The 16,293-nt window shown below is 42.4% G+C and overlaps 1 protein-coding gene across 21 annotated transcripts in view; it reads right to left on the bottom strand.

Moving 5' to 3' along the window:
* Positions 1–16,293, bottom strand: part of LOC137380025 (forkhead box protein P1-like) — a 621,483-nt gene that overhangs the window by 78,234 nt on the left and 526,956 nt on the right. For all 21 annotated transcript variants that reach the window (XM_068051516.1, XM_068051514.1, XM_068051512.1 and 18 more), the window contains one exon: positions 12,473–12,577. In XM_068051516.1, the coding sequence (XP_067907617.1) occupies positions 12,473–12,577 (105 nt within the window). The remainder of the gene's footprint in view (positions 1–12,472; positions 12,578–16,293) is intronic.

Genomic DNA, 16,293 nt, shown 5'->3' with positions numbered 1-16,293 from the left:
GGTAAAATCCCATCATCCTGTGAAAGTACTGTTTTGTAATTCACCAAAATGACAAGAAATGATTTTCTTCCAGAAATGTATGACTGAATATGTATGGCACATAAAGCTTTTGGTGCCATTAAAAAGCAACCAACCTTTTTCTTCTCGAAGGTCTCCTTATTTTCTGAGCTTTAACAGTTAATTATGTCATCAAGATAACAGAAATCAAATGAAGCCAGAATGAAGGCAAAGGACAACAAGAATAAGAAAGATGGAATCTGTCACAAGCTTGAATTATGAATATAATTATGCATGATTATTTTATACTGCGAAGATGTTCCCTTTTTCTGCACGTTTATAACTAATCTAAATAAGTACCTTGCCAGCAGACAGCATATTTCATGATTTATATAAAATGGTCTAGATAAGGTTCGCATGTGAAGGAAATATGATTGGAGGATTTTTATCAGCCTCTGCATGAATTACTGTTTGAAAATGCTTATGCAGTAGCATTTCATTAATCATTTAATCATAATCCTAGCAGGATGTTTGAACTGATTTCACAAATACCCTTTCATTTCACTACTTCATTATGCTCACTAATGGATCCAATATATTATATATATCATAAATTATATCAGATCTTCAATGACCATGTAGGTCACTGTCACTAAGCATGCCTTCATGCTCAGCTCGTCAGTTTAGCAAAATGTCGTTTGTGCTTGCTTTCTGAAATTCATTTCTGTCATTTACCACACATCACAGCAGTGGACTGACCACACCTGGCCACGGTCTCAGTACCGTTCTGGATTTTTCTTCCATCAGCAGGAATGTTCAACAATTCTTTGTAGACTTCGTTACATTAGATGGGTCATTCTCTTCTCCTAATGACAGCATGGGTCACAGTGCATAATTAATAGGAAATGAAATATTCAAATATGCTCTAATGCAGCCCAGTGAAATGTGGTTTAAATAAAAAGGCTATAAAAGTGTGGAACTGACATAAAGAGAGACTATGAATGTTGGCATGTGTCACTTTTTAGACCTCAGATGAAGTGTATGCAAAAGCTTTCCAGTGAAATGACAGTTGCTAATGTAAATTGCTGCAATAAAGCAACCAACTAAATAGAGACCCTTTCATTGAACAAGTCTGGGCCTTCTTCCATCTCATCAGTTTACCATTAGCACCAAGGCTTTCCTCATATTTCAACTGAATACAGATGTAAATATTAAAAAATACCCAGAAATGTTTCATATATCTTTGGCCAATGGCAGAAATAACAGATCTTTTAGGATTCCCAATAGTAATGTGGATTTCCCAGTCAGCTAGTATCGACAAACAACCAATGTAAATTATGAAGGCAGATATTATTTCCAATTTAATAATTAATCCATGATTATTTTTAATTACATATTGGGCAGGAATAGCACTTGAAACCTGAGATAAATGAAAGGTTTCCCTGAGCACTGATTGACGCTACTGTAATTATTTTGGCTGGACTGAATTTACAGGTTACAGGCAAGAGATGAAAAAACAGAAAATTAGTCACGTTAATATTAGCTGCAAAGTTCTCTCCACCCAGTGATATTGCAAAGAGTTTGCCCTGTCTGAAACCTCCTCTCGAACTTGTCACCAATTTTAGCTGCTATGTATGATTTCATTTTCCCTCTTGGTAAAATTCCAGCACCCATTTTAGCAAGACTAACTATTTCAGGTACTTCAAAATCTGCTGTCCATTAGGAAACCAGTTAAAAATTTCCAGCTATGCATTTCTGATAATATATGCAAAAATTGTGGTTTTGAAGAACTAGGTGGAAGGTTCATCATGCAATTTTAAATACTTTATATATGACTCAAATATGGTAAAGAGGGACACCCCCTACTAGCTTCTACATCCACAGGTTTGACTCTCAAATTTCTGAGTGGTATACAGCAAAATTACAATCCCTCGTAACATGTTTCATGCCAAAATTGCAAAATGTACATTATGCCTGTGATATATCTGATGTCTGTTACAGTTGTGATTGCCTTTATCAATAACATGCTTCCTTGGCCGAAACTCTACTCTAGTTCTACGCTACACAGCAAATAAAGAAAGACAACCTTTCGGCTTGGAAGCTGGAATGTGAGGACTATGTGTCCAGGAATGACAGCTAGTGTACACAAGACAGCCCTAATTGACTGTGAGCTACACAAGCTGGATGTTGACATTGCTGCTCTACAAGAAACCAGATTAGCCAACACAGGCTCTATTGGAGAGGCTAATTACAGCTTCTACTGGCATGGTGTAGGCTACGCAGTGAGCAACTGGCTGACACAGTCAAGTGAGCCATCAGTGGCAATGTCGGAGTGCCTCAACGCCCAGCAGTTATAATCCGATGGAGGCACAGTTAACATCATATCTGTCTACACACCAATTCTGAATGCCAGCATCTCAGATAAAGAGCATTTCTATGACTCCCTAGGTGATGTTCTGAGGGACATCCCAAATGGTGAGAGGCTATTCACCCTGGGTGACTTCAACACACGTATTGGGGCAGACAGTGATTCATAGCCAACATGTCTCGGTCGTCATGGGTTGGGCAAGATCAACGATAATGGACAACGCCTTCTTGAACTTTGTGCCTTGAATGAACTCTATATCACCAACACCTTCTTCCAGGGCAGATATCACCACAAGGTATCATGGGGTCACCCAAGGTCTGATCGTTGGCACCAACTAGATCTCGTCATCACGAGGAGGCAAGATCTGCCCACTGTTCTTCACACCTGTACCTACGATAGTGCAGATTGCGACACTGACCACTCTCTTATCAGCAGCAGAGTGAAAGTGCACCCCCGAAAGTTCCACAGCTACAAATACGACGGCCTTCAATGCATCAACATCCTTTGCATAAGCAATGATGCAAAATACCAGCACATCACACTGTCGCTAGAAGGCTTGATCCCACCAAAACCTTAACTGGAAGCACCGATGCCAGCACTGATGAAGCTTGGAAATCACTAAACTCAATCATCTATGAAGCAGCAGAAGCATAATTTGGTAACAGGGGCTGATTTGAGACTTACTCAACTCAGATGATATCTGTCACTGATGCAAAAAACAAAGCGTACATGAAGCACGACATAAACCCAACAGCTAGGACACTGCATGACCTGAAAGTAGCCAAGACAGCTGTGCAAGGGAGAGGGAGATACCATGCAAACAAACACTGGATCAGCTTGTGCCGAGAAATCCAAACTGCGTGTGACAAAGGAAATCTGTGAGCTATGTAGGAAGGGATCAAGAGGGCGCTTGGCCCTACCATCACCAAAGTTGCTCCCTGAAGTCGGCAGATGGTGAAGTACTCACCGACAGAAGTAAACAGATGTCGCGCTGGGCTGAACACTACTGTACTCTTGTGAGTCGGACACCTCCCAGTCTGTGCTCGATGCTCTCCTGCAACTTCCTGCCATGGATGAGTTAGATGAAGGACCCTCATTACTGGAGCTTGAGAAGGCCATAGACCGTCTAGTGAACAGAAGGGTTCCAGGCAAGGATAGAATCCCAGCCAAACTGCTCAAGCACAGAAAGTCCCAGCTATTGCCACACCTTTGTGACCTTCTACTTTGCTGCTGGTAAGTAGGCTCTATTCCACAGGAGATGAGTGATGACAAAATCATCACACTATATATAAACAAAGGCAACAACTACAGGGGCATCTCACTCCTTAGCATCATGGAAGACCTTTGTTGGGGTCATACTTAAAAGATTCCATTTATTTGCAAACCGAGTGTACCGGAAGTGTAGTGTGGTTTCCGTGCCAGCAGATCTACTGTCGATATGACCTTCTCCACAACCCAGCTGCAAGAGAAATGTAGGGAACAGAGTATACACCTTTACCTTACTTTCATACCTCACTATGGCATTCAACACTGTCAGCAGAGCAGGGATCTACAAGATTTTGTGCTAAATTGGCTGTCAACTGAAACTCCTCAGTCTCATCTGCTCCTTCCATGACAACAGGCACTGCACTGTACAGTGTGATGGCTCCACTTCTGACAGTTTGGGAGTGAAGAATGGAGTGAAACAGGGTTGTGTTCTAGCCTCCACTCTGTTTGGCATCTTCTGCTCCATGCTCCTGACCTTCCCTGCAGGTATGGAAGGAGTCTTCTTGCACACTAGATCAGATGGCAAGCTCTACAATCTATTAAGGCTGAAAGCAAAGACAAAAGCACATCACATCCTGATCAGAGAACTAACTCCTCTACGCTGATGATGCTGTGCTAGTCGCTCCTGTAACTTGTTCTCCAGTTAAGTAAACCGTGGCCATGGGACAAGTGATTACGTTAAATAACACCCCACTGGAAGTGGTTAGTAAATTCTGCTACCTTGGGTCCACAGTGACAGACAATCTGTCCCTTGATGCAGACCTTGATACACACATAGGGAAAGCAGCTACCACCTTTGGCCGACTTGCGAAACGCACACGGAATAACAGCAACCTGACTCTTAGGACCAAGCTGATGGTTTGAGGACTGTGTTCTCAGCACCTTGCTGTATGGCTATGAAACATGGTGACTTACACCTACCAGGAAGTGAAGCTCAATAATTTCCATCTTCGCTGTCTGCGGTGCATTATGGGTATATCCTGGTAGGACAAAATCACAAATGTGGCAGTCCTCTCAAAGGCAGAGCTCCCAAGTGTGTTGGCACTAATCAAACAGAGGCAGCTTTGGTGGATCGGACACGTCCGCAGGATGGAAAACGGTCACGTACCGAAGGACCTTCTGTATGATGAGGTAGCCGGGGCCAGACGACCAGTGAGGTACCCAAAGCTTCGCTTCAAGGATGCTTGCAAGTGTGACATGAAGGCCCTAAATGTCGACTATCGCACTTGGGAATCACTAGCTGGCGAAAGAGAGAAATGGCGACACATCCTGTGCACTGGTGGGCACTACCACAATGACCATTTGCGACAGCAGCTTGGCAACAGGCGCCAACGTCAAAAACAACAACTCACAGAGTCACTTGGCAGCTTCATGTGTTGCACTTGTGGTAGAATCTGCCTCTCAAGGATTGGCCTTCACAGCCATCAGCAAAGGTGCACCAAGACAAGATACCCCACCTAAATGAATTGTTGGCTGCGTGTCCATCAACTTTCACAGATGGAAGGCTGCCAACCCTACTCGAGGCCCATGGCTATAATTTCCATAGTCATCTTGAATTTTTTTTCATATTTCTGAATTGGTTAATAATTTAGGTGCTCTGAGACAAAATCTTCTTTTGTAAGAATATTTATATTGTGCTGACAAAAGACTACACTATATTTAGGCTACACTGAATGGCTATACTTAAGCTTTCAAAGAATTTAAACAAGATTTTAAAAGACACCAAAAATATAAAAATGAACAAATCTGAGGAATTTAAAATAACCTATTATCGTTAAATCAACAGATCTATTGCTTTATAATGCATTAAAATGAATTTTCACTTCCACATATTTTCTTTAGAGTTATCAACACTGGTTGATATTTAAGGTTCATTTTCAGTTTTAAAATCAATTTTGATCCACATATATTCAGCCTTTAAAATAATTTAGTCATTTTTAAAATTAGTTCCACTAGAGCTAACACCTAGTTCCAATTTCCAAAAGTCTTGTGATTTTTCTGAATCTCAGGAGAACTACTTCTATTGGACCTATTTCAGCTGCAAGTGGAGTTAGCACCTGGCATAGTCTGGTATATTTTTCCTAATTTCCTCTGAAGACCATGAAAATGTGTATCGCACAACTAATAATTATATTTCTATTTACACCCCACTACTGCCTATGTAATGGCCAAATGCCAGATTTCATGTTGAGTTCTGGGCCTGTCTACATGCTCCCTTTCTTCTTTTTCTCTCCATTTTCGCTTCCATCTTCCTGATCTCTTTGTATCTCAGTTGCTGGCACCTTTCTGCTTTGCCCAACTATCTGCAGCACCAGCTGAGTCTCTTTCAAAGCTTGTTCTCCCAAGTTCAACTGTATTTTGAATTGAAGGAGATTTTTGAAATAAATACAACAAAATACATTAAATGATCAATTTGCCCAAACTAACACATAGGCTTGAATTTTATTAGCGCGCCGCAATGGAGCAGCCGCCCCCGATGGTGTAGAGGGGGCAGTTGCCACGTCCTCGGCAACGGAGACCGGCGCCAACATGCAGGCGCCATTTTTAAAGGGCTGCAAGGCCTTTGGAGAAATTTTAATTTTTAAAGCAATATTGTAAAGCATTATTTATTAATAAATAAATAATGAAGGCCCTTTCCCATCCCTGCCCAATGTTTTTTTTTAACTGGACATTAGCATAAAAAGAAAGTTTATTACCAACCTTCACCTCCCCCCACAACCTCTTAACATTTGCCCCTCAACTCCTTCCCACCATCTCACTGGCTCTGTGGCTCAGAAGGGAAGGGGGGAGAATAGGAGAGCGATAGCGAAAGGAGATTCAATGGTTAGAGGAACAGACAGGAGATTCTGTGGTCGCGAACGAGACTCCCGGATGGTATGTTGCCTCCCAGGTGACAGGGTCAGGGATGTCTCGGATCGAGTCTACAGGATTCTTAAGGGGGAGGGGGAGCAGCCAGAAGTCGTGGTACACATCGGTACTAATGACATAGCTAGGAAAAGGGATGAGGACCTGAAAAGCGAATATAGGGAGTTAGGTTGGAAGCTAAAAGGCAGGACGAGCAGAGTAGTAATCTCAGGATTGATACTGGTGCCACGTGCTAGTGAGGCTAGAAACAGAGAGCGAGTGCAGCTGAACACGTGGCTACAGAGCTGGTGTAGGAGGGAGGGCTTCAGATATGTGGATCATTGGGATACCTTCTGGGATAGGTGGGACCTGTACAAGAAGGACGGGTTCCATCTGAACTGGAGGGGCACCAATATCCTGGGTGGGAGGTTTGCTAGAGCTCTTCGGGAGGGTTTAAACTAGTTTGGCAGGGGGATGGGAACCGGAGCTACGGATCAGTGGATGGGGTAGCTGTTGAGCAGGCAGATACAGAGCGCAGAGAGTCTGCGAGGAAGGTTAGACAGTTGACAGGGCAAAGTTGCAGCCAGTATGATGGGTTGAAGTGTGTCTATTTTAACGCATGAAGTGTCAGGAATAAGGGTGATGAACTTAGAGCATGGATCAGTACTTGGAGCTACGATGTTGTAGCCATTACAGAGACGTGGATATCACAGGGGCAGGAATGGATGTTGGATATTCCAGGGCTTAGATGTTTCAAAAGGAATAGGGAGGGAGGTAAAAGAGGTGGGGGAGTGGCATTGCTAATCAGGGATAATATCACAGCTGCAGAAAGGGAGGTCGTCGAGGAGGGTTTGTCGACTGAGTCAGTATGGGTGCAAGTCAGAAACAGGAAAGGAGCAGTCACTTTATTGGGAGTTTTCTATAGACCCCCCAATAGCAACAGAGACACGGAGGAACAGATTGGGAGGCAGATTTTGGAAAGGTGCAGAAGTAACAGGGTTGTTATCATGGGTGACTTCAACTTCCCTAATATTGATTGGAACCTCCTTAGTGCAAATAGTTTGGATGGAGCAGTTTTTGTCAGGTGTGTCCAGGAAGGTTTCCTGACTCAATATGTAGATAGGCCGACTAGAGGGGAGGCTATATTGGATTTGGTGCTTGGCAATGAACCAGGCCAGGTGGCAGATCTCTCGGTGGGAGAACATTTCGGTAATAGTGATCACAACTCCCTGACCTTTACTATAGTCATGGAGAGGGACAGGAGCAGACGGAATGGGAAAATATTTAATTGGGGGAGGGGGAATTACAATGCTATTAGGCAGGAACTGGGGAGCTTAAATTGGGAACAGATGTTCTCAGGGAAATGCACGACAGAAATGTGGAGGTTGTTTAGGGAGCACTTGCTGTGACTGCTGGATAGGTTTGTCCCGATGAGGCAAGGAAGGGATGGTAGGGTGAAGGAACCTTGGATGACAAGAGATGTGGAACAGCTAGTCAAGAGGAAGAAGAAAGCTTACTTAAGGTTGAGGAAGCAAGGATCAGACAGGGCTCTAGAGGGTTACAAGATAGCCAGGAAGGAACTGAAGAATGGACTTAGGAGAGCTAGAAGGGGACATGAAAAAGTCTTGGTGGGTAGGATTAAGGAAAATCCCAAGGCGTTCTACACTTATGTGAGGAACAAGAGGTTGGCCAGAGTGAGGGTAGGGCCGATCAGGGATAGTGGAGGGAACTTGTGCCTGGAGTCGGAGGAGGTAGGGGAGGTCCTTAATGAATACTTTGCTTCAGTATTCCCTTGTGAGAGGGACCTGGACGTTTGTGAGGACAGCGTGAAACAGGCTGATATGCTCGAACAGGTTGATGTTAAGAAGGAGGATGTGCTGGAAATTTTGAAAGACATGAGGATAGATAAGTCCCCGGGGCCAGACGGGATATACCCAAGGTTATTACGGGAAGCGAGGGAAGAGATTGCCGTGCGTTTGGCGATGATCTTTGCGTCCTCACTGTCTACTGGGGTAGTACCAGATGATTGGAGGGTGGCAAATGTTATTCCCTTGTTCAAGAAAGGGAATAACCCTGGGAATTATAGACTAGTCAGTCTTATGTCGGTGGTGGGCAAATTATTGGAGAGGATTCTGAGAGACAGGATTTATGATTATTTGGAAAAGCATAGTTTGATTAGAGATAGTCAGCATGGCTTTGTGAGGGGCAGGTCATGCCTCACAAGCCTTATTGAATTCTTTGAGGATGTGACAAAACACATTGATGAAGGAAGAGCAGTGGATGTGGTGTATATGGATTTTAGCAAGGCGTTTGATAAGGTTCCCCATGGTAGGCTCATTCAGAAAGTAAGGAGGCATGGGATACAGGGAAATTTGGCTGTCTTGATACAGAATTGGCTGGCCCATAGAAGACAGAGGGTGGTAGTAGATGGAAAGTATTCAGCCTGGAGCTCGGTGACCAGTGGTGTTCCGCAGGGATCTGTTCTGGGACCTCTGCTCTTTGTGATTTTTATAAATGACTTGGATGAGGAAGTGGAAGGCTGGGTTAGTAAGTTTGCCGATGACACAAAGGTTGCTGGAGTTGTGGATAGTGTGGAGGGCTGTTGTAGGTTGCAACGGGACATTGACAGGATGCAGAGCTGGGCTGAGAAGTGGCAGATGGAGTTCAACCTGGAAAAGTGTGAAGTGATTCATTTTGGAAGGTCGAATTTGAATGCAGAATATAGGCTTAAAGACAGGATTCTTGGCAGTGTGGAGGAACAGAGGGATCTTGGGGTCCACGTCCATAGATCCCTCAAAGTTGCCACCCAAGTTGATAGGGCTGTTAAGAAGGCGTATGGGGTGCTGGCTTTCATTAACAGGGGGATTGAGTTTAAGAGCTGCGAGGTTATGCTGCGGCTCTATAAAGCCCTGGTTAGACCACACTTGGAATACTGTGTTCAGTTATGGTCGCCTCATTATAGGAAGGATGTGGAAGCTTTAGAGAGGGTGCAGAGGAGATTTACCAGGATGCTGCCTGGACTGGAGGGCATGTCTTATGAAGAAAGGTTGAGGGAGCTAGGGCTTTTCTCATTGGAGCGAAGAAGGATGAGAGGTGACTTGATAGAGGTGTGTAAGATGATGAGAGGCATAGATAGAGTGGATAGCCAGAGACTTTTTCCCAGGGCGGAAAGGGCTATCACCAGGGGGCATAATTTTAAGGTGATTGGAGGAAGGTTTAGGGAGATGTCAGAGGTAGATTCTTTACACAGAGAGTGGTGGGTGCGTGGAATGCACTGCCAGCGGTGGTAGTAGAAGCAGATACATTAGGGGCATTTAAGCGACTCTTGGATAGGTACATGGATGATAGTAGAATGAAGGGTATGTAGGTAGTTTGATCTTAGAGTAGGTTAAAGGGTCGGCACAACATCGTGGGCCGAAGGGCCTGTACTGTGCTGTACTGTTCTATGTTCTATCCCCACACCCAATAAAAAGTGATTTCTCTGCTATCCCCCCCCTCCAACCCTGAAAATTTTACTTCTCCCCCCTCCCCACCAGGTTCTCGCCTCGGAACTCTGTACGGACTTCTGAAGGTGCGTGAAGGATGCACAGTGGTTGTAAAATCGGCGTGGGACAGCCGCCGCCTGCAGGTAAGTTTATTTCTATCTCATTAATGTTCATTTGAATATGCAGATGAAGGGCCCACCGCCAGGCAGCGGGGGCCGCCACTGGTAATATGCGGCGCGCCCTTCTTGACGTCACGGGTCGAGGCGGGCCTCTCCCTGCAGAATTCTACCTGCCCTCATGCTTCGGCTCACTGCATCAAGGGGCCGCTAAAATTCAGCCCATAGTTTATGTATTTCATCTCATTTTACTTAAAATGAGAAAAAGATTTTTTAAATAAAAGTCATGACCAGTTAAGAATGTGTGCGAATAAAAGCAAAATACTGCGCATGCTGGAAATCTGAAATAAAAACAGAAAAGTGCTGGAAATGCTCAGCAGGTCCGGCAGCAGCTGTGGAGAGAGAAACACAGTTAATGTTTCAGGTCTGTGACCTTTCATTCGTTCCAATGAAAGGTCACAGACCTGAAATGTTACCTCTGTTTCTCTCTCCAAGAATGTATGTGAACTAGTGTGGAAGTTTTCGTAATTTTCAGTTTTCCCAGTAAACCCTAAAAGATGCAACATTAATTTTGCCCTTGACTTTCAAAACTATATTTAATTTAAGTGAATGGATTTTTTTTTAAATCATGAGGAAACCTATTCAACTTTATTGAAAAGTAAATTATCATTGTTTTAATTCTGGTATCACTAGAGGGCACTGTGGCATATGGGTCACTCTGACCCTTTTGGACCACTTTACCAAAGGTTTTAACACTAACCATCGACAGTTAAATTTGGACAGCTGAACCAATCTAAAATAAGTTGTATAATTGGTTTTGTACACACACACCTGATGAAGCTTAACACCTCCTGATCATGGCTTAAAATAACTTATTTTCGGGAGGGAAAAAGTCATGTTGTGTAAACATAGAAACAATGATTTATCCAGTTGTCCCCTCAAAAAGTATTCATAAAGGAAAGGCATGTTGAGCAAGTTCACAATTAATTGCACAGACTGACTTTTCCACAAACATAGCTGTTTAACATATCCTTCTTAAAATTAAAAACACCAACTCTGCAAATTCATGCGGAAGTGTTTTGAATCCACACATGGAGAATTCTGAAAGCCTTATACCCATGGAACACATTAAATAGAAGTCTCTTTGTAATTAAAGTTTTTCTTTAAATGCTTTGCTGAGTTTGAATAGTCTAGACAAACAACTGAACTACGCCACAGTGAGCTAATAAAAACAAGTTCAAAAAATCACTCATAACAAGTCTTTCTTTCATTTTCCATACAGCTTAAATCTTAGCTGGGTCTATTTTATGTGAAATTTTATTAAAGGAAGCTGATGTAAAAATACAACAGTCAAGTGTCAGTAATTTGTTTTTAAGTGTTACATTCCATTCTCTAAAGCTGTTTGTATACTTCTGTATTAAAAACAGATGCGATTGTATCACTGTCTGAAAAATTACCTAATCTCTTAGCCATTTGAGTACTGAGACTTTTTCAGTATCCAAAATGCGACAGTGGTCTGATTACTTAACTAGAATTATTTTTTGTGAATATCAAATAACAATTATTAAATAAAATCACACAAAGAATTTCTTGGCTTCAGAGTGGTCTCATCATTTGACGACAACAAACATTTTCTGTGACTACCAATCACCCATTATATGCTAATGGAGGTCACAAAGGGTTAAAAGCTACAGCCGAATTGTCTCAGTACTTGGGAATTATGACTTTTTCACTTTGATAGCATTAGAAAAATGGATTTAACGTAAGAATATTAATAGAGCTTTATTAATTGATCTGCTGAATCTCACATCTGAATTCCTATGATGAAATGGTTTTCAAACAATGCTGATTATCATACAGTATAAGAGTACCTCCTGGCACTGTATTGACTAACACTAGCTGGAACAACAGTTGGCCAATTATGTTTGGCAGTCAATTAATAACCAGGAGTTTATGAGCCAGCATTGCAGCTAGCTTAAAAACATATAAGGAAATAAATATGCATACTGCTTACAGAGTCTGCTTTTTTTCCTGATACGACATTAATTAGTGATTGTTATAGAATAGTATGTGCTCATTTTCTTGAAAACTGGTTGAAGTGTATATCAGTCTATTATACATAAAGTACCTGGCATGGCATAAGTATGCCTTAGTCCTTCACACTCAACACCCCACCTCCCTACTTTATCATCTACTTAGGACAAACATGGGACTATCAGTTTGATGCAGACCATCGTTCCCACGGCTGCCATTCTGCAGTTTTACAAGTAAGTTTACTGCAATTCTGTACATCATAGATGGCATTTTATTCGGGTCAACTGCAATAATCTTCTGAATTCCCAAGTTAAGCAAACATCAATCAATCAATGGATGAAACAAAACAAAACTGGACTTACTTTAGAAACTGTCCAAAGTCTTCACACACTGCCTCACAACCAGGCCATTTACACACACCATGACCATATAAAGGATGATTGCATCCGTGCTCCTCATGGGATAAGCTGAAGAGCAGAAAACAGAATATGGTATTCAGGTACAGCCAAGACTACAGATATAGCAGAGTCCCTTTACAAGGCTAAAACACCACAAGAGCCATACATAAGTGATACTATAGGGAGGAAATGTTAGAAAAAGGGGATAGTGCTATCAAAAATTATTGTATCCAAGGTTATGCTATATCAGAGTTTAAATGGGTTATGCATCTATATGGTTTCTCAGTTAGGCAGAGATCTGTAATAAATGCACCTTGTGGTATATCGAAGAGCTTAATAAAAGTGGTCCACAAGTTACAATAGTGTAGTTCAACATGCACAATGTCAGTGTTTTTCAGAAGTTTATAAATGTTGAGATATGATCTACTTTCAACAGTTGAAATTATTTTTATATTAATAAAATAAAAGTATTTAGGACTGTTCAGAAATGGGAAAAAAGGTTGATTATGAAAATTTGCTATGTAATTGTAACAAAGGCCATGGTCCTTCTGAAACAGGAAATAAACACTTGGGGGCTGGATTTTAGCAGCCCTATGGCGATGGGCTGGGAAGTGGAAGGGCTGGTAATAAGGCGGGAGGAGGTGTCGAGAGGGAAGCTTGATGTTTTCCTGCCACCATGGTATATTACCAGCAGTGGGAATCTCAGTGGTGCAGCCACCCACTGGGTGGCCAATTGAACCACTTAAGTACCCAATTAAGGCCCATTTCCAACCCCTGCTAACATTTTGCCTGCATCAGGAGGGCCTGCTGCCACACTGGGGAGACTGCCAGGTAAACGCTGGCAGCCTCCCAGCGGGTTTCTGGTGGGCACCTCCTTTATGGCTACTCCATGTCCTACGGAGGGGACCCCCAGCAACACTGGCTGCCTCCATAGTTAAGTTGCTGCTGCTGGAATAAGCCCCTCATTGATCGCCAGGGCCTGGCTTGCTCAACAGAACCTATCCCCTCTTCGAGAGTGCCTCGCCATTGAAGCGCCCTCTCCTTCATGTTGCAGCCTCTGTAGTAGCCACCTCTCATGGTGGCGCTGCCGAGGCTGCTGAGCTGTCAGCCCTCTCACTGGGCGGGCAGCTCTCAGAGGCGAGTTGTCGCTCTAAATTGGAAGGTGGCCCTGGCGGCAGCCTCTTAATTGGCCTCCACTGGTGAAAAGCCACCTTGCTTTCCCCTCCACCCTCAGGTCCAGGTGTCCACCACTGCAGGGTTGGCTCCCGCTTTCGGTCCCGGCAGTGGGACTTCTCAACATCGGAGAAAATTCAGCCCTCAGGATTGGGACAAGTACTTAATGCTGCTTTTCTATATCTAAATCAATGGAGTTCAAGCTTCTCTGCAGCCTTTCACTCATTGTTAATATCAAACTTCAGTCATTTCTTAGAATAGTCTAAGGTAATATTTACTACAAGGATAATAAAAACAAGCAAATATTCACTGCTGAAAGTTAACTTTATGCAAAGCTAATAATACTGTACACCATTTAGGATTATTCCAAATACAGCAAAGATAAAAGACAATGGCTGGCATATTCTAAATGTGAAGTTACTAATTTTTCCAGAAACAATGCATTATGTTTACGCTGAACAAGCAACGGCTTGGTAACATGTCATTGTAGGTTTTGGTCTTGTTAAATATTAGCGACCTATCCAGTCTACCACAATTATGGTAAATTTTGTCTGTCTCTGATAGTTGTAGGTTGCCTTGAACCTTATAGTGGATGTGTATCTATTATGGCTCATCTTATGGATCAGTGATGGAATGAAGTCACAAATCTGTCGGCCTATCTTCATGCGGGAGAAACAAGATAAGGAGGCCAGACACTTAGAAAAGCACAGGCAAGCTAAAATAAATGAGCATGGCTCTAAAAATAAACTTCTACTTACAATTTAATATTAAGTACATTTACCTATATTGCTCATTTTCTTGTTATAATCAGCCCGAAAGAATGATTTGACTTCACTTGTCTGAGTCACAAGACACAACTGATCCAGGTCGTATGGTGAACAGTCAGATCTTATCTCTGTTCAACTGAGTAATAAACCACATCCCTCTTCATGTACTTCAATGCCATTGGGACTTTCATTTGTAAAATATATTTCAGAAATCTATTTGAAATATCTTGCACAGAAGCTCAGGCACAACTGTAACATCTGCTACACAAGTGACAAATCACTACAATAGTGAAGGCCCCAAGAATTTTGCTTTCAAGTTTAAACATGAAAATCAGCAGACCTTTCTGTAAAAGCCAAACTTATACTTTCCTCTGGAATGACAACACTACTTTCTACTCATAATACAGGTATTACAATTAATCCTGATTGGACTGTTATTGTTATTGTTCGTCTCTTTTATGAAGTTTCATCACGCTGTGTACCTGGTAGTGAAGTCAATGAGTTGTTCCTAGGTTTCAGCCTATGATCAGCTGCCAAGTATGCAAGAGGACACAAGGAAAACTGGCTTTCTGAGTTTTCATTTCTTCTCGAGACAAAACCTGGCCAGTCCTTAGACCTTCCCACAGGGGCAAGATTGAAATTGAGAATTCAATGTATAGGAAACCACTTATTAAAATCTCTGACCTACCCTGATGTGACACAGCACATTGAAGTTCCAATACACTGTACCAGCATAATAATATGCTTCAATACAAACATTACCTCTCAGTGTAACAGCTGACAATTTCAGATTGATGCATATAAGCTTCGTATTCCTGGACAGTGCTTAATGGCTCACCATGAGATGTGTTGAGCAAATGGTATTTACAAAGAGGTAACTGACTGCACCCCAATTCGCAATGTTTTAATCTGGACTATTGCTTAAATATTATTAATTTTATAAAGTGTCACAATTTCAAAAGCAATTTAAACATTTTGAGTTGACGTACAAATAGTACACTTTGGACTTAAAACGGATAGATCAGCGTACTTTCTAAATAATGAAAAGCTAGAAACAGTGGAGATCCAAAGACATTTAAGGGCCCACGTATATAGGTCATTAAAATGCAATGGACAGATGCAGAAAATAATTAAATAGGCTAATGGAAACCTGGCCTTTATATCTCGAGGACTGGAATACAAGGGGGTAGAAGTTACGCTACAGCTTTACAAAGCCCTGGTTAAACCACACCTGGAGAACTGTGAGAAGTTCTGGGACCCACCTCTTAGGAAGGATATATTGGTCTTGGCGAGGGTGCAGCCTTGATTCACCAGAATGACACCTGGACACCAAGGGCAGGATTTTCCCTGCAGGCTTCAGGACCATGCTGCCAGGGTCAAATGAGGGTTAGAAGTCCACACTGTGTAGGGAACAATCACTTGGCTATGATTTTTCCCTAAATTGGTGAATTAATGGCAGAGGGCAGGCTTGCTGTTCAGTTAAGGCCTGCATGAAATTCCATGCCTGCTGCCTCTGTGCTCGCCGCCGCTGGGGCCTAAAAATTCAGCCCCAAGTTAGAAGGATAGATCACACAAAGTAGGATTGCATTCACTGGAATGCAGAAGGTTAAGGGGTGATTTGATCAAAGTTTTCAAGATATTAAGGGGAATTGATGGGATAGATAGAGAAACTATTTCCACTGGTGAGGGAGTCGAGGACTAAGGGACATAACTTAAAATTTGAGCCAGATCTTTCAGGAATGAAGTTAGGAAACACTTTTACATGCAAAAGGTGGCAGAAGTTTGTAACTTTCTTCCACTAATGGCAGTTGTGGCTAGATCAATTGTTAATTTTAAAATCTGCGA

This window comes from Heterodontus francisci, chromosome 19 (assembly GCF_036365525.1).
Source record: "Heterodontus francisci isolate sHetFra1 chromosome 19, sHetFra1.hap1, whole genome shotgun sequence".
In the NCBI taxonomy this organism is placed as follows: domain Eukaryota; kingdom Metazoa; phylum Chordata; class Chondrichthyes; order Heterodontiformes; family Heterodontidae; genus Heterodontus; species Heterodontus francisci.
Note: the sequence above shows the minus strand (reverse complement) of the source record. Positions and strands in the feature narration are given on the sequence as shown.